Genomic DNA, 24162 nt, shown 5'->3' with positions numbered 1-24162 from the left:
GGGGGATGTATTAAAAGGAATGACAGGATTGCCCATTGGAAACAATGGGAGAGGCTTGAAGGCCCGTTTGTGCCCGTTTTTTTAATTAAAATCCTTGGGACACCACTCCTCCCAACAGATAAGCCAGCCAACCACCGAGCTGGCGTCCCTCTATGGGTCATGCATACCTGGAGTAGCCCAGTGGCAGCTAGCCAAAGGAGGTGGGAGAGCGGGGAGAAGAGAAAGGGGAGAGTGCAGTGTGCCCCATCCCTTGTTCATGCACTTGGCCAAGTAGATGGCAATTGGACGCCCCCTCCACAGGTCACAAGTGATGTCAACCACGATTAAGCAAAAAATGCAGGTTTTGGTTGTAGATGGAGAAAAAAGAATAGTGCAGAGGGCAGGGACACAAAATACAAAGTCAACCGTGAAGGCTCGACCGCTCGGATTCTCCGAAGTAAGCTACAGTGAGCTAGGACTATAGCGTTGTATGAGTGAGTGCTAGCTGATTTTAGTGACTTGTATTTTGATAAGTTTTAGAATTTAAACCTTTTTTTGGTTTCTATTATTTATTGTTATACTAACACTGTGTCATTTTTGAATAATAAAACTTTGCTTGGTTTGCTGAACTCAAGTGTGGAACCTGAGTCTATGCACCCCGGCGGAGAACCTCTAGCCTTAATCACACAGGGTTATTGTTGCTTTATCCCTTTATTTTCAAAACACAAACAATTGTGGGATTTTTTTAAACGTTACCTGTAAGTCACTCTGAGTGGTCTTTGGTGGGCCAAATTATGTCCAGAATCTTCAGCTGGTCTAAAACATGGCAGCCAGGCTACTGTTAATTGCAGGATGCCAGGGACTGTATCACCTTAGTTCCGAAAAACCTGTACTTGCAGACCATTTTTCTCCAGGCACAATTTAAAGTGCTAGTTCTTACTCTGAAGGTCAGTGTGGTATAGGCATTAGAGTGACAGTGTAGGATCTAGGAGATCCTGGTTTGAATCCTCACTCTGCCATGTGGGGTGACATAGGAACATAAGAAGAGCCCTGCTGGATCAGATCACTGTTCCATCTATTCCAGCATCCTGTCTCCCACAGCAACCAAACCAGTTCCTCTGGAGGTTCAACAACAGGGCATAGAGGCTGAGGCCTTCCAATGATGTTGCCTCCTGGTACTGGTATTCAGAGGTTTACTGCCCCAAATATGGAGGTTTCTTGGACCAATCACACACAGCCTAATCTACCTCATAGGGGTTTTTGAAAAGGGAGGAGGGGGGAATTATGCAAGCTGCTTTGGGTCTCCATTGTAGAGCATGGTAGGGTATAAAGAAAGTAAATGAATAAAAGACTTGGGACCAGGGTAGTTGAAAGATGATAGCCTACTAAAGTGTCTAGTCCACCAGCTATGATGTTCCACACAAGCCCTGTGCCCTATCTTCAGAGGTAAGACAAGTGGTGACCAGAGACCAGGCTTTTTCAGCGATGGCACCTTTTCTGTGGAATGTCCTTCCATCTGAAGCTCTCCAGGTGCCTACACTACTCTCTTTTAGGCACCAGACCAAATCCTTCCTTTCCACCCAGAATTTTAATTAAGGGGTAGCTCTTTTATGGGAGAGGCTGTGGCTCCGCAGTTGAACATTTGCTTGGCACAAGTAACATCTCAAGTTCAGTCCTCAGCATCTCCATAGTAGGTGATATGAGAGACATCTACCTAAGACTGGGGAAGCTGCTGCCAGTCTGAGTAGACAATACTGACCTTGATGGACTAGTAATTTGGTATAAGGCAATTTCATGTGTTCATGTGTAACACCATTTTTATAGTCTGCTTTTTCTCTGAAAATTGTAAAACTTGTGTTAAACTACTCAATGTTCTATTTTTTAATACCATGGCTGGGTTTTTAATGCTAAGTTGTCAATAAGAGCTTTAATGGTGTTTTATGTCTGTATGGTGTTGTCTTTTATTATACTTTGTAAGCGACCTTAGACAACTTCCCTGAAAAAGTAGCACCAACATTTTATAAATAAATAAGTAATAATAATAATACATTATAATAGAATTCCTTACCTATCCATTCTAACAAGTTCATGTGCACCTGCAAAATAATACAAAGTTGTTATCTATTCCATTTTTGTCTCACTCTTGCTGTAATGTCCATAGAATTGAATATATGAAAGGTGTCCCATTTTACAATAAGAATAACCCTGAGACTGGTGTGGCTCAGAGTAAGTCAGTGGCCCAAGCCAAGATGACCTAGCAAGCTGCATGATTGCAGGAGGTTGCTAACTGAAGCCCTATTTCCCTTCAAAATTTAGCTCATAAAATGGTAGGCATAAAAGGAACACAAACATCATCTAGTACATCCCACTTAATGCTAAAGAAAGATCCTTCCAGTACCAGCCTAAGAGACCTATCAAATTAGCAAGAGGGATCTAAGCATTCTATCTCAGAGCAAATATAAAGATACGTATTCCCAGGGGCAGTCTTAACCAATGGGCAACCAGGGCAGATGTCACAGGCCGCATGTTGTGGGGTTCCTCAACCACCCATGGCCCTTCCTTCCTCCCCAATGGGTGGGGTAAAGAAGAAGAGCAGGTTCCTGCTACTGCCACCACTTGAGCCTGCACTATCTGGGGCTTAAACAGCCAGCACCATGGTGCTGGCTTCCACCTGCCTCACACAGGATGAGGATTGCCCCTCAAGCAGGTGGCAGTGATTATGGGACCCCATCCTGTACTTTTGTCCAGAGCCCCAGAATTACTATGACTGTACCTGCATGTTACATTTTTTGCTTCTCCTAAGCAATTCCTTTATTTTTTGTTTGTTGGCTTGGCAATTTGGACTGGAGAAGTGGAAACTAGTAATCCCCATGACAGATACCTGATTTAAACATTTTAGCAGTGGTTTCAGCTGAATCTATTCCTTCACATTACTTGTTTTTCTCTTAATGAAAAGTTTTTAAAGACGAGGAAAAGCTAAATCCCAGCAGATTTTAGTGCATGTAACACAGGGATCTTGACCCTGTGGCTCCTCTTGCTTCTCCATTACAGACTTCCCATCTACAAGAGGGATTTTGCCAGTGCTCTTCAAATCTGATTCATGAACTGCTTCTGAGTGCTGAAAATATTGTAGGATTGTTATGGGGTGCTCTAAAAATTCAAAACCTTATTTATAATCTCATTTGAAATGCATTTTCCAAACAAAAAGGTTTCTGACACATGAACGTTCTATTGAGAGCCAGTTTGGTGTAGTGGTTAAGTGCGCGGACTCTAATCTGGGAGAAACAGGTTTGGTCCCCCACTCCGCCACTTGCACCTGCTGGATGGCCTTGGGCAAGCCATAGTTCTGGCACAGCTGTCCTTGAAAAAGAGCAGTTTCTGTCACAGCTCTCTTGGCCCCACCTACCTCACAGAGTGTCTGTTGTGGGGAGGGGAAGGGAAAGGAGTTTGTAAGCCGCTCTGAGACACCTTTGGGTAGTGAAGGGCAGGGTATAAATCCAATTTTTTATTATTATTATTTGTATCTATCCTCAGTGGCTGAATCCTTTGCTAAATGTCCATTGGCTTATATTCTTTGACACCATTCAAATGAGTACAGGATTAAACAGCATTTACCTAGAAAATGCTTTCAACAAGAACTAAGTTTGAGTCCAGTGTGCATGCACGCATGCTCTCGTGTGTATGCACGCATGCAAATTTTGTTCTATTGCTTCAGATGAACAACAAGAAATAGTTACAGAAAAGAATCAAGTAAACTCTGAACACAAAGTGTTAAGCCTGCATAGGTAAATAGTTAACTTGGTGGAGAAGACTGAGGGGTTTTATGATATTAGCAGAGGTCATTTCGGGGGGGGGCGCGGGGGAACACAGTTCCCCCGGGGGAGGTGCAGGGGGGCGGGGCACATTACGAAGCCCCACCGCCTGCTTGCTCGGCAGTGGAGCAGCAAGGCCGGCGGTGGCGGCCGGGACCGTTGGGGGCGGGGTGTGTGGCCTTATGACACATTTCCGGTGATGTCAGGGGGTGTGGCCTTATGACACACTTCCGGTGATGTCAGGGGGTGTGGCATATGCTAATGAGTTATGCTAATAAGTCCCCCTAGCTCTTTTTCTATGAAATGACCCCTGGATATTAGAGCTGTTAATCAGCAGGCATGTTTTATATTTTTTGACATTACAAGGCACATAACTTCACTGGTAGTTTGCATCTGGATTTCTGCAGTTCGTTAATGGCTTCTTTAAAAATAAATTGCTGTGAAGTGTGCTAATGGCTGTATTACTGTTAAAAGTACTGTTCAATATTTGTGCCAAGCATTACCAAAGAAGAATTTGTTTTAGTTTTCACCAACTTCACTGCACTTATTTGCACTTCTGATTATGTTTCTATTTCCTGCTTGCTAGTTGCACAGCAAATCTTTCAACACAGAACTACAAGCAATGTAGTTGTTATGCGCAGCATAGCCAGCTACCGAGTCAAAGACTGCCTTTCCCTTTAAAAGGTGTATAGATGATGTACAGATGATGCAGCTGTTCTCAATCCTCCAGTGGTTTCTTTGCTTATCTTCCTTCTCTGCTGGCTACCGGGCAGATGGCAACAGATGGCAGAGACTTGTGGGCAAATGTACTGGTGGAACTATAAGGTCCACAACAACTGCCTACTTTTTTCTCTGACTTCACACATTTCTGGTTCCACTTTTTAAGATTTCTGACTCTTTAATAACATACTATATGCTCACTTACATGACTTTCTTCTTTAGCAAAACTGTATGTCTTAAACAACTGGTTAATTGCCAACCACAGTTATAGTCACAGAACATTGGCTGCTTTGTGGCTATAAATTAAACCCAAGGATATTTTTTCCATGCTGCTGCTACTCCTAAGAACACTTTCCTGGAAGTAAACTCAGTGGACTAAAATGGAACTTACCTCTGAGTAGACCTGTTTAGGATTACTGTGGAGGGTGTGAACCTGATCCTTCAAGGGATCTACAACCCCACCCAGAACAGACTGTAAATCCCAGGATCAGTTTTACCTTCAACCAACAACAATTCTATCTTGTTGGGATTATGTTTCAGTTTATTTATCCTTTATTGTCCCCAAATGCCAGTTAGCATTGGTCACACCTTTATACTGTCCAGGTTGGAGCACCACAATGTGTTTTATGAGGGACCTTGTCTATAAAGTGTTCAGATGGTACAGCTGGTCCAGAATGTAGCAGTGGAGAGTTTTAATTGGGGTCTGCTGCACAGACCATGTTATTCTAATCTTTTATTAATTTCCCTGACTCCCATTTGATTTGTGGACCCAACTCAAAATGCTAGTACTGTCTTTTAAAGCTCCAGATGGTCTGAGACCAAGATATATTAAAGACTGCCTTCTCCCACATGAACCAGCCATTCACTCAGATAATCTTTGGAGGTTCTGCTGCCCGTTTTGCCACTCTCAGGTGTATAGCTCATGGTTATACAAGACAGGGCCTCCACTGTAGTGACACCTAGAATGTGCAAGGCACTCTCAAAGGACATTTGCCTGGCTTCTTCACAAATTGGTTCATAGATTGCTTTTAAATGGTGAGTTGAAACTTTTTTCATAGGACTTTTTGTTCCTCCTTTTCCTTATTAGTTTTATTTTTGTTTCAGTTTTCTGCTGTAATTATGTCATTAAACTGATTTTAATGTGGCTTTGTAATGATTCCTTGTTTTTGTGAGTGTGTGTCTCTTTAAAAGTTTGGTTGCATGGATGTGGTAGATAGACTAGAGTGGTTGAGAGATGCAAGTGTGGTATGATTGGTGGTTGACAGAGAGGGGGAGGGTTTTTGGAAGTGAATCTGGTTGGATGAGTATGTGAGTCAGTCAAGAGTTTCAGTTACAAGTTGACAGTTGATGTACACAGGCAGTTCTGTGTGGAAGCAGTTAGAAGCTGACAGTTGAAGTTATTCAGTGAGAAAGAGAAATATAGCTGAAAGCTGAGTGTATCAGGAAAAGTAAAGTAAAGTTTAAGAGAAGAAAAGTTAAAGGAAAGTCTGAGTGTCATAACAAACTGGAGAGTGAAACAGTGAACATATATGGCATTGAGATAAACAAGTGTTACAAAGATACATGAAAAGATCCCTGTCAGTGAGGGATAAGATTGTGTGTGATACCACAGCAATTGTTCATCGTTTACACATTACTAGTTACAGTGTACCACCCTCTTATTTAATAGTTATTTCAATAAATCCTATTTTATCCAAATTTATACCAGCTCTGAATGACATACTTCCCAGGACCACATAGTTCCTCGTAAGCCTTAAACTCGGTCTACCAAACTAGTAAGAGCAAAAGTAAAAGCATAAAGGTTTGGAAATCCTTAAAATTTCCTGGTGGCAGCAGAATCTACCCTGTTAAACAAAATAAAGAGAACTTTTAAAGGGAAACTAGTCCTCCCCAATAAGGAGGACATCACAGGCTTGTATTCATTCTGATGTAAACTCTCTTGTAGACCACATGATGGATTAGGTGGATATAAATATATTAGCTAAGCTACCATGTCCCTTAACCATGTAGAACATTGCTCACATTCCCCTTCCTGTATGGTTTGCCCTAGTTATTTTGGCTCCTGCCCTCCTTTTGCATTTTCAGTGCTTCCTCTACTACATACTTCTTCATTTATCAGCATCTTTAATTTAAATATGTTGTAGATATTACTTGTAATTACTTTATGTGGAAAGATATAAGTAAGTTGGTAGATTTGGGAAATGGTGGTAAACCTCCTAATATTACTCCCCTGAATTTATCTTTACTGTAGTCAGAGGGACCCAAGGCAGGCCATATCACAAGTCCAGGCCCACCATGAAAGAGATTCAATCCATATCTGTAGCAGTGGAAGTCTTGGTTGGTCTTCAACTAGATAGTGGTCTTAGGGTTGCCAGGTCCCCTCGTCACTCTGGTGGGGGGATTTGGGGAGCATTCTGGGGGTGGGTGGAGATGCCCCCAAGCCCCTCCCTCAAGAGTGACCGCCCAGCCACCCCTCTCCCTCCCCTTCTGCCTGATTTAAAGGGCTTCAGTTGATCAGCGGGGACCACATGGTCTACTGATCAGCTGGAGAGACCTTTAAATCTAGCAGGACGGAGGGAAATTTTTTTGGGAAAGAGGCAGTTGCAGACTGCAAACTCAGCTTACAAAAAGACCCTTTGAAGAGGGAAATCTGCTCCATGTACTGCAGCACCCACCCTGCTTGCAAGTTTGTGGTCCGTGACCACCCCTCTCCCTCCCTCCTGCTAGATTTAAAGGGCCCTCCAACTGATCAGCAGGCCACCAATCAACTGAAGTCCTTTAAATCAGCGAGGAGGGGAGGGAGAGGGGTGACTGGGTGGGTGATCACTCTTGGCTTGGGGCAGGGCTTCCCTCACCGGCCAGCTGGCTGGGGGTGGATTAGAGCCCCCAAAAGTGGGGGAAACCCCACCCAGACCTGGGGGCTGGCAACACTAAGTGGTCTTCAGCCATGGGCTGGGACTCTCAGGTAGATCAGGGAGAGAGCAAGGGTGCAATGCCTCCTGCATGTTGTTGCATGCAAACTAAGAGCAGTAGCACGTAGGGGTGTGCATTCATATATACCCAAGCCTAAATTTAAACCCAGAATTAGCTCTTTGGGTTGGCCCAGGAATATCCAAAATGACCCAAAATATTCTCAAAATTCTGGACATGCCCTTGAGACTACTAAATCCCAAGCAAAGTTGCACAACAACACGAGCCTTTCTACTTAGCTTTGGATCAAATCCAAGAAGAGTGGGAAATCTATCTCCTTTACTTTCTTCAGTGCCCTGAATATAGTTTACAACTTAAATCTGAGCAGCAGATCAGACTTGACCTGCATCTTTCCCCTAGAGTCAAGGCAGAGGAAAAGTGCTTCCAGTCAAAGGTGTTTTTTTGTCTGTGGCAGCCCCAGGGCTTTGGAATAACCTTACCGTATCAGTGAGGAAGGAATCTTCTTTCCCAGTGCTAAAAAACTTTGTAAAACCATTTGAGGCTAACACATTATCTTTTCATTTTTCTTTGGCTGTTAATCCATATATAGTGTATTTTTTTTAAAAAAAGATATTTTAATTAACACTATAGTTTTAGCCTGTTTCGCAAAAATGGGACCACTCCATCGTACTAGAATTCAGCATAACATTGCAGAATCAATGACAGCAGGGAAAACACCTTTAAGGGAGCCGAACGCAGACAATACCTCATTTGAATGTCTAAAATAGAGTGTGGAAAGTACCAAAACATTGCTCAACAGAAACTGTTGTCTGCATAGAGCTACACTTGCTCCAGGAAACTACAATTAGGAAGAAAACAGGACGCATCCTCCCAGCAGATGTTAATGCAGAGCAGAGCAGATGTGATGTGAATACCATCTAAGCAGTGACCAAGTACTTGCCACACCCAGGCACAGAAAACAACGTGCTGATGTATATTTTATAGCTCTGTTAAAGAGCCCCAACCTTTTCTGTAATGTTTGTTTTAAAATTAGTGATCTTTTTCTAAGAAATATGTATGAACAGAAAAGAAACTGCCGCCTTGTCAGACTGTAAAAGCAGCTGATAGCCTTCTAAACCCTGTGGATTGTTGATCTTTAACAATTATGTCAGAACAAGTGAAGATAAATCCCATCTTCCCCCCCACTGATCTCTGCTTCCTCATCCTTTCTCCTCCTTTTTTGCCACCACCTTTTCATCTGTCACCACCATTCTTCCACTGCCGTGGCCTACTCTTTTCTCTCCCCTGCTGTTGCTGTCGTCCCCTCCTCCTTCCTTCCTGTTTTCTTGTTTCCTCCTCTTTCCTTACTTCACCCACTGTTGCCTTCCTGTTTCCTCCTCCTTTCTTACTTCTCCCACTGCTGCCTTCTCACCCTGCTTTTGCTGCTACCATTGCCATTTCCGTAATGTGAGTTGCCAGGCAACCCACAAAATGGCAAGTAAGATGTCATGACATTGCATCATGAGATCTCTTTTGGCCGTAAATTCAACAGGTTTGGGGTTTTTAAATCTTTTCCCCCTCCTAATCCATGGATAGCCCCCCCCCCAATTTTCCTAATCCATGGATGGGCATGACCCCCCCTGGTGGACCCCCTTTGCAGACGTATGATCCATACCCATAGGGAGCTATGTTCAGAATTAGATATAGAGAGAGCTTTGACCCAAATATTACAGTCCCAAAACTCAAAAGAGCTTTTACTTTGCAAGAATGAACATTCTTCCCTCAGCGGTTTTGGAGGGCAGATATAATAGAATATCATATTCTAACAGAACATGCAGATGCTCATCTGATAAAATCGAAACCATCGAACATATGATTATGGAGTGCCCTATATTCAGTGAGTGGAGGGTTAATTTAGTCACCCCTTTACTAAAAAAAATCAGAATTGCTAAATGTGCGAGCCCAGGTGATATGGCCCCTATTGGATACAAATGATCGTGTCACTCTCTCAGTGGCAAAATTCATAGGCACAATAATCAAATATAAGAAAAATAATACTGAGTAAACTCTTTTAAAATATTTTTGGTTCTAACATCTGCTTAAGGCAATAGCCATATGAGCAGTACTTGATAGATAGACCCAAATATTAGTTTTATTAAGAAGAAGAAGAAGAGATTGGATTTATACCCCGCCCTTCACTACCCAAAGGTGTCTCAGAGTGGCTTACAAACTCCTTCCCCTTCCCCTCCCCACAACAGACACCCTGTGACTCTCTAAGCTGTGGAGTCTTGTGAGCAAAAAATCTACTTTGTGAGCTACTGGCATTAAAGTTGTGAGCAAAAGATTTGGCTACTGCATAAATTAGTTTGCTCTGGAGCCATCCTTCCTGGTCTGAGACAAAAATGTGTGAGTCGGAGGCTAAAAAACTGTGAGCTAGCTCACAATAACTCAGCTTAGAGGGAACATTGCCCGTGAGGTAGGTGGAGCTGAGAGAGCTCTTGACAGAAACTGCTCTTTTTCAAGAACAGCTCTTATCAAAACTACGGCTTGCCCAAGGTCATCCAGCCAGGTGCAAGTGGAGGAGTGGGGAATCAAACCTGGTTCTCCCAGATTAGAGTCCGTGCACTTAACCACTATACCAAACTATAACACTATATCACAATTTGTATGAGATATTACATAAGCCCTACTTAAAATATGCTATAATAGCCTCCTCTTTTTGGCAAAAGGAAAATAGTTTATTTATTTATTTATTTCATTTATACCCCACCCTCCCCGCACGCAGGCTCAGGGCAGCTTACAAGGCACAAAGTGCAATAGAGATAAAACAGATTAAAACAGTTGAAGCTAAAATTCACAACTAACAGGATACATGAAAGACTATAATTACACACTCCCCCATTGCATATCAGGAGGAGGTCAGGAAGGGGGACGCCATGGGCCACGATGTTCCAATTGCTCCATCGGCCCAACCCAGCGGTACTGGACTGCAGTTACACCGTGGTGGACAAGGCAATAAATGATTAATAGATATTTTTCCTCTGTGCCCAAAGCTATCAAATCCATATCCTTTATTGTTAATGGTTTGTTTAACTTAATTTCAACCTAGGATTGCCAGATTTCAACCCAGAGTTCACATAGGTCTTTTACTCAGTGCCACAGCAGCAAAAGATGATGCACCCTCATCTCCTCCCTGGTTACTTTGCCTGTCTTCACATTCTACCTGCTCTAAGGCTAAAGATGTCCTGTTGTGGCTCCAGCATTTTGGAGGGAAAGGGGAACAAGCTGGCATGTCATTTTCTACTGCTACAGAGCCCTTCAAATCCCAGCTAAGGCCTTGCAACCCTCTTTCCACCCTCTGTGCATGAGTGTCATAGATGTAGTGGCATTACATATTAGAACCTGCTCTTCGAATGTCACAGTAAAGGAGAAGTAGACAGGTACACTGATTTGTATCAAACAATTAAACCTTTATAGGATAGTAAAAGGAATAAATTAACAAGTGATGAAGAGAAAGGGGGTGGATCACGATACATACGCCTGTTAGTGATGGCTTGTCTCTGCTTGTAAATAAGGAGCAGGATCAGGGGTAGGCACAAAATGCCCACAATGCAGGCCCCTGTTGCCAAAGCAGCTGCTGTGATGTCTGAAAAAAAGAATAAAGAAATGAGAGGCAAAATGAGCAGGCGAGCAAGAAATTCTTCCCATTGCTGGAGGTTAAAACTTGCACCTATTCTGAGTCATCAACTAACAGATGCCACCTGTGAGTTTAAGACATGGGGTGATTTCCCACAAGCGCTGCTCCGCACTCACTCCTCCCTTTTGCCCCGATGGTACGTGTCAATTTCACACATATTACTCGCGGACGCTGATGGCCGCGGAGCGCAACTATGCGCAAATAGACAAGGAGGAGTTGGCAATTGTGGCAGGGGTAAAAAAATTCCATAACTTCCATAACACGATTGTGACAGACCATAAGCCCCTTTTGGGCCTCCTGGCTGCTGACAAGCAAACGCCGCAAGTCATGTCTCCCCGGGTGCTCCGGTGGTCCCTTTTCCTGGTGGGGTACCAGTACCGCCTGGAGCACCGCCCGGGCAAAGCGATGGGCCACACCAACGCCCTGAGCAGACTGCCGCATTTTGCCCCGCAGCTTCGTGCGATTTTCCCCACATCTACTCAATCCTCAAAAAGCAGGATTGAGTAGACTTGGGGAAAATCACACCAAGCTGCTGGGCAAAATGCGGTTGCGCAGCAGCTTGTGTGAAATTGACACGTACCATCGGGCCAAAGAGAAGAGTGAGCGCGGAGCAGCGCTTGTGGGAAATCACCCATAGTAATGACAGCTTCACCTGGTTGGTTTCTGCCTGTAATGCAGCTGTTAAAGGTGCTGGATTCCAGACAGGCAAATGTGGCAATTCCAATTCTGTGTCCAGGATATAAATCACTAATGATTTTTTTTTTAAAAAAAAATAAAGCATCTAAGTAGTGAAGAGGCCAAGGTAATTTGTGGGGGAGATGGGTGGGTTTAAAACTGAATTATTAACCTCTCACCTGCCCTTAAAATACAAATGAATATATACATGTCAATGAATGTGAAATATGTATCTGGCTAATGAGTGAAAGAAAATTTAAAACCAACTCATTAGATACTGTTTAGGTTAAAAAAAATAGATGGTGGTGGTGGTGGTGATGAAGAGAGAGAGAGAGAGAGAGAGAAGATTAGATACAGTGTATGTGTGTGCGTAGTTCAGATTGGTTTGATGATTCAGTTTTAGTCTTGGGCTACTTTGGAGGAAGGGTTTCCAAAGTTTGTAGGACCTTCCCTAAGTTATTTTGAAGAATATTCCAGATAGCATCATTTTTAACAAGGGGACTTTGTTCAGTCCCATTAGTCCAGAGATAACAGCAAAAATGCTTCAGCTGCAAAGATTGGATTAGATCCAAAACCTACTGAAGTCAGTGAAAAGACACTTCCTTGTTTCATTGCTCTTTGGCTCACATCCATGACAAGCTAATGAAATATAATAACACTTAAAGCTTTGGGTTTTATTAACTAGACTGCTCACTCCTAAATTTTATTATGTTATAGCTTGGCCTGGTACACGTAGGCTTGCAAATATTGTTTATTCAGCACCTTGCTATCCATTTGCAGATTTAAATAAGTCAATGAAATCCAAATTCCAATAGTTCGATGCAAACCAGAAAAGTGCTTTATTTACAGATACTAAATTTTGTCCAGCATACATAAAGACCTAACTAAAAATGGAAACAGTAAAGTGGCAAGACTTGTTATAACCTGTCTGCCTGAATGGGAATTTGCTAAGATTAAGATAAGAGAGGTAGAAGAGAAAGTTTGCTCAAACCTCTGAAAGTGTATAGGTGAAGATTTGGGAAATGGAATTTATTCTTCCAACTTGTATACATTATTACAGTAATAGGATTACAGTGTCACAGCTGCTATTTCACATTTGATCCTGCTGTATGTTTGATTTAAAAGAGCTTCAGATACCATCATGCCAGGAACCCCAGGCTTAAAAGGTAAAGGTAAAGGTTCCCTTGCTCGAAAGCCAGTCGAGTCCGACTCTAGGGTTGCGGTGCTCATCTCCGTTTCAAAGCCGAAGACTTACATTTGACCTAAATCACTGCAATGAACTTTTACCCATCCCACTTAGGAATACCACTGAAATGAACGCCAAACTTGCAACTACATTTTCCTCGAGGAAGGGAAGGTACAAGAGAGTAAATTTTTTGTTATTCAGAAAAAAGTACAAAAGGGCTTTTGGAGCTGGGACAGAAATGTACAATGGTTCTTTGCACTCATAAATATTTGCCTCCATCCAAACCCCCTGTGTTGCTTCTGAAGGCGAAAAAACAATTAATCACTACTACAATTTTAAGATGTATTATGATTACTGATGGGCATTGTGCACAGATCAGCATAGCCCACAGAAGTATTATAATCTATATTAGATTTATACTAAACTGTGATCTGTATTAGTCATGGATGAGACTGACATATAAGTAGTGGGTTAAAAGGTAGGGAAGCATTAATGAAAGGGCAAATAAGGTCCAGGAAAGGTCTTGTTAAATTAAAAAAATAATGAGAAGGTGTGGCAGTTTCCAGCACAGGGAACTGCATGGCAGAAGGGAAGAAACAAAGAGAAGGGATGTCAAAGGGGATAAAACAGATAACATGATTAAGACTGAAAATAGAAATCTATGAGATATCATTAAAACCTCAAACATCCAAGCTGCTTAAACTGAATGTGCTACTTGCCAGTCTCTTAAAGACATAGTTTTTTTCCCCTTTAAAATAATCATTTTTCTACATATTTGCCTATTCTAAAGACAATAAAATAATAATGTTGCAAAAGGCAATCTTACTTTCATTTTCTCTGCTCACAGGATGGAACGTGCAGTTGGGAAGTGTGCCATTTGCTGTGGAAGTTTTTTTAAAAAGTTAATTTCATGGAAAATCAATTCTTGTTTTAATGATAAAAAACACAAAACTTTGATCAAAGTCAAGACAAAAGTCGAAGTTCAACAACGTTGACAAGGTGGGGGGTGGGGTTTCCCCCAATGGCCAGCTGACCAGCAGCAGACCCAAGCCTGCAAAAGTGGGGGATCCCCTCCGGGACTGGCAAGCCGAGACAGGCATGCAGTCCGCATAGTGAGTACGGTAGTCCCACACAAATTTTCTGAATAGGTGGTTAAAGATTATTTACTTCAACTTGTAATGTTGCCTCCGTGGGAGGTTTACAGTTCAATCCTAACAGGGTTGTCAACAGCCTGGAGAAATATCCCTTTAATAGAGATTTACTTGAATGTTATTTACCAAGTATTAATGAAATGTTATTTACCAGGTGATGTCACTTACCTTGATGCCATGAAAAGCTTCATCTGTCCATGTCCACACATTAAGCTTCTATTAAAGGGACAGGGCATTTTTCTCCAGGCCTGATGGCAACCCTAAATCCTAAACACAGTTACACCCTTCTAAGCCCAATGGACTTAGAAGAGTTTAATTGTGCTTAGGATATATGATTCAAAGGGTGGGGAAAGGAAACCCTTCAGACAAACAGACAAAAGTACAAAAGGGTGTGACAGGTGAAAAAGATGTACAATAAAACTACCTTGAACCAACTAACTGAAATGATAAATATATTCAAATTAACAATATCAATTAGAATATACCATTTTCATTAAATTTGAATCAAGCCATTGTCATCACTTGTTGTGAGCCACCTTGAAGTGGACAGGTGTGGCAGATTGCTGCTACCGACAGACCAGTATGCTTCCCTTGTCATCATAGTCATATGAGAAGTAGAAGTTCTGAACAAAAACCTTGAAAGTGGTAGTGGGTTGGGTTATCGCTGAGTCTCCTTAAGACTGAGGAATAGCTGATCAATAATATAGCTATATTATATACATAGTGGTTAATAAATGACTCTACTCGGTGGTCTTGCAGTCTCTCCCAAGAAGCAGTCTCTCACAGGTTGTAATGCTATAAGTGAAGACAGGGGCTTCCTCTGTGACAGGTATGACTTTCAGTCAGTTTTGGTTGGTGTGACAGCTATGGCCTTTCCTGAAAAATGAGATCTGACCATTGTAATCCATTGTAATGCAATTAACATAGCTTGAAGACAGTTCAGAAATTTCAGACAATTCAGAATGTGATCCCAAGACTGCTAATGAGCACAGGATATAGAAAACACATCAGTTCTGGGGGGGAAATTACTTCCCTGCCAATTAATCTTCTTTAAAGCCCTAAATGGTCTGAGCACAGGAAGGACTCCCTACTGCCATGTACACTTGCCTGCCAGTTCAGTACAGCATCAGAGGCCCATTTTTCATGGTTAGGAGGGTGACAACCACAGAGTCTTTTCCGTGATGTCACTTTGATTGTCACACATCCTGTCCATCACAGTTCACCTGACAAGCCCATTCAGTTTTAGGCATCAAGTGATTTGGTTGAGTTTTCTTGGTTGAGTTTAGCATTTGGGTGAGTGTTCTTCTTTCACTTTATATCTTCATTTCCATCTGCTGCAATTACTATATTATTATTTTAGTTCTGTTTTGTGTATTTCTAATGCTGCTTTTATCTACTTTTTTTTGGTAGGTTTCAGGTCCTTATCTTGATAGATCGGTTTAGAGTATGCAGGCAACAAGTGGGATTAAATTTGCTCTAGTTTACTATTATCCACACAAAATCCTAGTGTAATTTTTCTCTTAAAACCACAATATTTATCTGAGAGCATCAAGGTGCTACAGAAAGCATCATTTGTGGAAATCTATTTTACTGCTCTCAATTTGTTATGGTCTTGACGGATGGGTATCAGATGACTACTTCGGACACCAATCATCTTTTACAGATTGGGCCTGTTTGAAGGTTTTTCCCCTTAAAGTTAAAATTATACAATCTGATATCCAAGAGAGGACTCTTGTTTCCCACTGGGATAAACTTGTCGAGCAATGACTACAGTTCTTCAATCTTTCCTTGGATTCCAGTTACCAGACAGGAAGCTATAAGAATGATTAAGAAATGTCTATTTAAGTATGATTATAAGAGTACAATCTGTAGAGCACAACATAGTTCGTTCAATTTGTTGGTATTCTTCCACCTGGAGCGCTCCCTGATTACTGCTCATATTGACTGTTCCTTGCTATGTTGCCTTTATGTTGGCTAGGCTTCCTGACAGCAAGCAGACCACTCCCACCGAGTCAGCTTTGGGGTGGCTTCTCCAGCAGCCTCATTTAAATGGGGCTGCACAGGAAGCCAGCCCTACGCTCAGCTGAGCCAGTGAGAAGCAGACTGTTCCCCACAAGGTCAGCTTTGGGCTGGCTTCACTTGCAGCCTTGTTTAAATGATAAGGTATTTTTAGGGTATATTTCCAGCTGCAGTAGATTCGAATGCACACCCCTACTTAAGATATCATACTCTGATAGAGTATGTGACTGTGGAGCAAATAGTGTAGATACCCTCTATCATGTGACCTTTGAATGCAATAATTTTTCTGAGCCTAGAAATCTTTTAATTCCTTTGCTCCAAAATATAGATAATATGGAGACATTACCTCTTTTATTAGAAGATAAGAGCAGACCTATCACTATTTTAAGCTATGAAATTTTATGCATCTATGATAGATTTTCACAGCTAGTCAAATGGGGTCCAGCTTTTTCTATATTTTAGTAATCTGCTTAAAACTAATAAGTCAAGAAGCAGTATTAGGCAGTAGTAGCTTTTATCTACTTTTAATATTTGAAGTTTAATTTTTTTTAATGTGACATTATTCTTATGATGTTTTAACATTATGAGATTCCTCAAAGGTGTGGGTTTGATGCCTTTTGGTCTTGCTGTTTGTAGTACAATGAATTTTTAAGCTAGTGTTTATTATTTCAGGACCAAAAATTCTAGTATTTCTTGCATGGATTCTCCCAAATGTTAGTAAAGAAAGTTTGAAGTGAATAAATGGCAGGGGCTTACTAGGATGGTCTGGCTGCAGAGATTTATAGATACGGTTGGTATCCATCCAGGTGGGCAGCCATGTTGGTCTGAAGCAGTAGAACAAATTTTGAGTCCAGTGACACCTTAAGATCAACAAAGATTTATTCAAGGTATGAGCTCCGTGTGCATGCACACTTTTTCAAATACATTGGAATGGAAGGTAACAGTTCAGACTTATAGGCAGGCTGAACAGCAAATTAGTATGTAACAGGATGAAGATGTTTTAAGATATGCAAAGACAAAACTAAATAAGAAGCTAAGACTACAAAGTCAACAGTTGTTTTGATTTAATTAAGGGGGCAAGAACACTGAGGCAATAAATATGTCAAAATAGGAGATAAATGAGTGAGGTATCCTTTCTAATTGGGGGAAGTAAACTGCTATGTTGTCAGGCATGGATACTGTCAGGTCACAACGTGAAAGGGATTTGAGTATGTCCTGTGATAATTTGCATGTTTTTTGCTGAGAATAATCACACCCAATCCAACCTTGACTTCACTTTTTAAACACAAGTCTTGAGCACGTTAAACAGGGCTCTGCCATTGTTATCTTGATTTGTTGTTGCATTGGTGCCTTTTTAATGGCACTTTCTTCCTATGAATAGTCATCACAGACAGTTGGGGATCATGCTGTAAACTTGACAAGTTTACAGCCAGTCAGGGTTAGTAACATGACAATGTCATTAAACCAGATAAGGCACTACTTCCTGGATTAGAATTTATCTTGTTCAGAATAAACTTCCCCTTTGTTTTTTCCCCCCATTGGTAGTCTACATATCATGATCAGTCCACTCATTTGCCCAGGTGATTCTAAAGAAATATGATGAGGGGACAAAGGATACATGACTTTAGTTGCACTTGGTTTGTGTACAGAGTTCACTTACCTTTTTGTATACGAAGTTCCATGAAGCCATGAGCATGTTGCTGGATATGTGCCTTGTTGTGCTCCTTCTTAGTCTCTATGACATAACAGCAGTAGCTCCCACTGTCCTGCAGAGTAAGGTGTGCCATGGTGATATGGAATGTCCCATGGTGATCCGAGGAGGTCTCTAGACCATGATGCTTTGCTGGTTGGCCATGGACAGACTCCTCAGCTGTGATGTTACTGAGAAGTCCACGTTGTTTCCCTGCGTCACGATGCAGCTCCCTCTCTGTGACATTGCGGATGTGCTTTTTCTCAGAACAACTGTGATCATTCTGGCTGCTGAAGTACCACAATTTGTAAAAGACATCATGCCGGTCAACAAAAGGTGCACTGATCTTGCAAGTCAATGTAACGTTTTGGCCTTCAGGACAGACATAAAGTGAGTAAGGAGTGGTGACTTGGAAGGTTGACTGTACTATATGGAGAGAGAAAGGAACATCAGATAAATATTTTGTAAATGATGCAACGTGCTTATGGCAAACAGAGAGAAGCATAAACTTTCCAGTTCAGCATGAAAATAAACAGATATGCAAATATTCACAGGGTCACATAGCATGCTATTGCCCGTAGTAACCATATAAGTGCCTTCTCAATTGTGCCCTCCCCCCCGCTTGTGGAATGGCCTGCTGAGGAGATCAGGAGGGCTCCCACTCGCTTTCTGCAAATTATGCAAAACTAAATTATTCAAGAGGGTTTTTCTATGAAAGCATCAGAGTAGCACCGTGCAAAAACTATTCAGAAAGTTACTTGGATGAATTATTAAGGACTGTGGTCTATATTATTGCATATGCTTTGCTTTAAGTAGAATCCTACTATATAACTTTGCATCATTTAATGTCATGTTAATACTTAATGCAGAAGTACCTCAATTTATAAAAGACATCATGCTGGTCAACAAAAGGTGCACTGATCTTGCAAGTCAATGTAACATTTTGACCTTCAGGACAGACGTAAAGTGAGTAAGGAGTGGTGATTTGGAAGGTTGACTATACTATTTGTTGACTGTACTATCTGTTTTGTAGATTTCTGGTTGGTTCTACAACCCTACTTCCAACTGCATTGTTTATTGTGTAATCTGCCTTGAGTCTCAGAAAAGCAGACTTGAATAAATAAATACAAATATTATGATGAAGCTAGAACACTGCTCTAGCTTCGGACTGGAATGAAGTTTTCACTGTTAAATCCTGCACTCTGTTCTAAGTAGCTTATTTTACCTTGGATCAGTCAGTCACATTTTCTCTTGATAGTCATCTTCTTCATACACAATAATAATAGAATCATAGAATTGGAATGGACCTCAAGGGTCATCTAGTCCAACCCCCTGCACAATGCAGGAAATTCACAAATACCTCCCCCCCATACCTGCAGTGACCACTGTTCAATGCCCAGAAGATGACAAATAAACAAAACAAAACTCCAGCATCTCCAGCCAAAATGGTCTGCAGAAAAATTGCTTCCTGACCCCAAAGTGGTGATCAGCATTTCCCTGGGCATGTAAGAAAGGGCCACAAGAACTAAGCACTGATGCAACCCTTCCTGCCCTCCCTCTCATGATCTGCTTAAGTTCACAGAATCAGCACGGCGGTCAGATGGCCATCTAGCCTACAAAATAATACCTACAAAAACCTTTATTCAAAATCCTACAGTCCAAGAAATGATAATTCTATATGGTTGCCATCACCTTGGTGGGGCCAGGGGATCCCCCGATTTCAGGGGGGCTAATCTGCTGCTGGCCAGATGGCTGGTGGGGGAAGCCCCACCCCCAAACAGTAGTGTCCCTGGGGGACACTGCTGACACAATTATGTCACAGGTAGTGACATCATCACGCTGGGGCCATTGCACCGTGACACTCCAGCATTTGGGGGGCAGAGTTTTTGCCCCAAACACAGCATCGCTGCACAATGGCCCTAGCATGATGACATCACTACTGGTGACATTATCGCTTCATGCATGTGGCAGAAGAATCCTGGAGAGGAGCCTGGAGCCCCCCACCAGACAGAAGGTGGCAGAAGCAACTCTATAATTCTAGCAGCTCACAAAATTTTAATATCTCCAAAGGACAAAAATAGGCATGCTGACTCAGCAGACCCATATACCAGAAAACAGGAACTGTCTCTGGTAAAGAGAAACAGTGGGAAATGTATGGGCAAGACCAAGTCCGCAGATTGTAGGTCTTAACATGGAGCAGAGGAACTCTGATGCAGCTGGAAACACTCCCCTGTGTTTTTATGAGCATATGATGTCCCCAGTGAGAAAGTGTTATTGGAAGATTTGAAATTTTCTTTATGGGAGATGCTAATGAGGGATATGTGTAAAGATAATGTAGTGAAAGAGGGTGATGAATGCGGCTGTGCTGATTGACTTAAGCTGTGCAGCAGGTATACCTGATAACCACAGTTCCCTCTAAGCTGCGCTAGAGGGTGCTGACACACAACATTTCACAGGGCTGCTCAGAGCATTTTAGCTTCAACTCACAATAATGGGAGCACATCATTTTGGGGCCCGTAGAATTGGACCCCCTGGTCCAATCTTTTTGAAACTTGGGGGGGGGGGGTTGAGGACAAGGACCAGCAGCTATGCTGCAAATTTGGTTCCTCTGCCTCAGTGAGCAGGCCCCCAGAGCCCCAGATACCCCCAGATCAATTCTCCATTTTAGCCTATGGGGCTCATTGACTATAATGGTCCCCATAGGCTATAACTGAGCAAGAATTACTTCTTCTTTTTGCACACCCCTATTATGCTTTTCAGTATGATTTGTAAGCTGCCTTGAGTCACATGGAAAAGTGGGATATAAATATTTGAATGAGTAAGTAGTTTAGGCAGGTTAATAACATTTAAGCAACTTCCTGATAGGTTAGGCATGGTTCTAACAGTGATTCTTCCACCTCTGTTATACTTGACCTGTAATGCTGGTTATCATATTTCACTAAAAAAACCAAAACAGACTGCAAGAGTTTTTTCTCCCTGCTGGTATGTTTTCTAAGGGTCAGCGCAAGGCGAAGGTCCAAGCCCAGGTCTACCAATATAGTGGAAAGGGAAGGGTTAGACCTATTATCCAGAGGCCAAGTCTACCAGTATAGTGGTCAGGGGTGGGTAACCTGTTCTCTGGAGGCCAGGTCTACCAATATAGTGGAAAAGAATGGGAGACCTGTTCTCCAGAGGCTCAGTCTACCAATATAGTGGAAAGGGGCAGGGGGACCTGTTCTCTGGAGGCCTGGCTGCCCCTGTAGAGGACAACATTTTGTGTAATGAAATTCAACGAATCTGTTTTCTCTTATAATGTTTAAATTATTCTTTAAAATAATTCATTCTGAGAGTTTTATAAGGTTATGGAAATAATCTTCTCAAAATAATTTATGTAATAGTCAAATGTAGACTCGCTACTACCACTACTAGCTTTTTTTTCTCAAAAGGTAAAAATTTTCCTCACAACACTGTGGAGGTTAACAGGAACTCGCCCGCCCCCCCCCCCCCCGATTTTTGTGCCATTTTTCCTTCACTGGCCAGCTGATTGGCAGCAAGGGGTGGCAGCTAGGGTGGGGGTCCCCCGCCCTCAGCAAGGGGGGGGCTGGCAGCCCTACTTTCAGGGAATGCATGTGATCTAGAAAAGACAAAGTGCATGAACTTCTGTATCTACTCCTCTAGAGCCAGAGCCCAACCTTTCACTGCTTTGCTCACCTTCCAGCAAAGCAACATGCAGGAAGCCCTTCATTTTAGCCTGTCCCTGGATAGCTTTTTTGAGGGGATAGAATATTTCTGACCATCTTAGAAAAGCTGAAAGCTCACTTTCTCTACATCTGTGGATATTACGTTCTTCATGGTACTTTAAGGTTCCAGTCTAGTATTACTGTATTACTATCTCAAGTGATTAGGGTTGCCGGGTCTCCTGCCCCAGTAGAAGACCTCCCAGTCACCCAGTTTGTTGACTGCCACCACCTGAAGCACCATTGGAAAGCGTGGAGGGTGGCAGCATGTGATTTTCACCAGACATGGCATCATGGGACAATCTCTGATTTACAATAACTCTATGGCAAATTCTAGAATGTAAACAATCAGCAATTATACAGTAAACATGAAAAGATCAAAGAAAACTGTAAAAAGACACTAAGAAAAAATATGGAACAATTTACTAATGAGTTACACAAGTATAACTGGTAATAATACAACTAGGAATACCACTTAAGTGGTATTTTACAAAAATTCAACTGGTAAATCCTATCTTTTATTTCAGAAGTCCAACAGGTAAGTTATCGCCAATCCAACAAGTAAGTCTACAATTTCTCAATAATACAACCGATGCAGTGTTTACAAAAATCCCACAGGTGAAACCAATATTTATACAGGTAAGTTTTCAACAGTCCAACTGGTAAGGAGACAATATATCCAACAGGCAAGTCTACACTGAATGACAAAGACTCTGGATTCCATAACTTCATTTTGAATAGTCTTCCTCAGTAGAGGCTGATTAGGGAACTCTTAAAGGACTCATCATTGTTTTTAAGGTAAACAACAGCAGCAAAACAGCTTTCCAATTTATCAAAAGAAATATATTAATAGGGCAGCCAGTCAATATTCAATGAGGAAAAACCTTCAAAGTCTTATGTTGCTAGTATACCTCACTGATGTTGAAAACTTACCTGTATAAATATTGGTTTCACCTGTGGGATTTTTGTAAACACTACATCTGTTCTAAATTCTAGAGTGTCCCATGATTCCATTTCTGGTTTTCACAGGAAGTGATGTCAGTGCACCAGCATGATGTTGCCATGCTAGTCTCCACCCCCAAATGCTCCCAGGCAACCCTACAAGTGACTAACACAAGATTGTCCACTAACTTTCATGGTTGAATGATTATTCAAACCCAGTTCTTCCAGGTCCTCATCTCTGACTATTACACCACACTAGTTCTGAAAGAATTGTGCATTATGTTTGCTGCCCTTTGCAACTTCTAGGAAAAGGAATTACTTAATTAAAAGTTGCAAAAACTTGTATCTTGATCCTGTCCATGTGTTTTTTGAGGATTGAGTAGACGCGGGGGAAATTGCACGAAGCTGCGGGGCAAAATGTGGCCGTGCAGCAGCTTGTGTGAAATTGACATGTACCATCGGGGCAAAAGGGAGGAGTGAGCGCTGAGCAGCACTTGTGGGAAATCACCCAGTATTTATTCCAATAGAAGCTTTTCTGAGTCACACGTCGTCATATGCATCAAGTGTATCAGATCCATTAGCCAGAAACATTTCTACTTTCAGCTACCATCCCCCCCAAAAAAAAATAACAGCAAGATAGGAGGGTGGAAGATGATAGAGAGATGTTTGGGATTTCTCACTCACTACTGGTGCTAGTATCTTAGTATCACCCATGCCTTGAGTGTAAGGAAATGAGAGGGGATATAAATATTACAATTGGGGACCAGTGCTAATAGCAGGGGGATCCATTCAGCCCCGTAGCCAGGAATTTTTTCGGGAAGGCACCGGAGCACCAGAGGGGGAGGGCAGTAATTAAATTAAATTGACCGGTTGCATGTAATTCCCAAGCCCTCTGGATGCACCTCCCAGCCTGGTGTGTGTGTCTCCGGTGCATTCTCTTGACTTGTATGCAGAAGAAAGTGCAGGACTTTCGACTCTTTCTTTTCACTTGCTCTTTTCCCCTTTTAGTGTTGCAATTGGTTTGCTATTCTTTAAGCTCTCACAATGGCTTCTACTTTTTTTCTTGCTGCAGTGAACAAACGTGGCTGGGCTCTACTCTTTGAAAGCTCAGGCGTAGAAGGTGCCTCTAGACTCTTGTCTTCCTGTTGTAATTTGTTCCTTTTCTATTCTGCTTTTATATTTTCCAACTTTACAAGGCGTGGCACACACACACACACACCCACGCTCTCTACATTTGCTTCCCCTTTCCTCATTCTTTGGATGTGACTGGGAGTCAGGCTGGCACAGGTGCAGTGGAGGGGAGGGAGTCTGGGAGCGTTTAAGCCATGCCACGCTGCTGTGCTGGCCCAAAGCTGGGGTAAGTGAGCAGAAGGAAGGAGGGTGGGGGTGCTGCAGATTCGCTGGCTACGGCCCTGCACCCTGCAGCTTCCTCCTAGAATTGGGGGCTCCTGTCTTCGGGCTGCTTTGAAATCACTTTAGTCCAGCGCAGCGGCCACATGGCACAGCCCAAGCAATACAAAGCAAGTGAAAGGGAAGACTGGGGTGGAGGCACTGCAGATTCAAAGGGGGACACTGCCCCCAGCTCCCCACCACTGGCTATGGCCCTGGATCCATTACACCTCCTATTTTTACCCCCCCCCCATCACTGCTGCCAGGCCAAGCTTC

The 24162-nt window shown here is 42.3% G+C and overlaps 2 protein-coding genes across 3 annotated transcripts in view; one reads left to right on the top strand and one right to left on the bottom strand.

Annotated features, from left to right (window-relative positions):
* CDH23 (cadherin-related 23) overlaps positions 1-24162 on the top strand; it is a 797360-nt gene that overhangs the window by 664450 nt on the left and 108748 nt on the right. The window lies entirely within an intron of this gene.
* The window catches only part of LOC107120255 (chromosome unknown open reading frame, human C10orf54), a 32684-nt gene that overhangs the window by 6065 nt on the left and 2457 nt on the right, over positions 1-24162 (bottom strand). For both annotated transcript variants that reach the window (XM_015422902.1, XM_015422903.1), the window contains exons 2-5: positions 17810-18265; positions 13806-13859; positions 10960-11067; positions 2048-2075 (exon numbers count right to left, since the gene is read on the bottom strand). In XM_015422902.1, the coding sequence (XP_015278388.1) occupies positions 2048-2075; positions 10960-11067; positions 13806-13859; positions 17810-18265 (646 nt within the window). The remainder of the gene's footprint in view (positions 1-2047; positions 2076-10959; positions 11068-13805; positions 13860-17809; positions 18266-24162) is intronic.

The sequence above is a fragment of the Gekko japonicus genome, unplaced genomic scaffold (assembly GCF_001447785.1).
Source record: "Gekko japonicus isolate JY-2015 unplaced genomic scaffold, Gekko_japonicus_V1.1 scaffold49, whole genome shotgun sequence".
NCBI lineage: Eukaryota > Metazoa > Chordata > Lepidosauria > Squamata > Gekkonidae > Gekko > Gekko japonicus.
The sequence above is the reverse complement of the archived record's forward strand: the minus strand, read 5'-3'. Positions and strand labels throughout refer to the sequence as shown.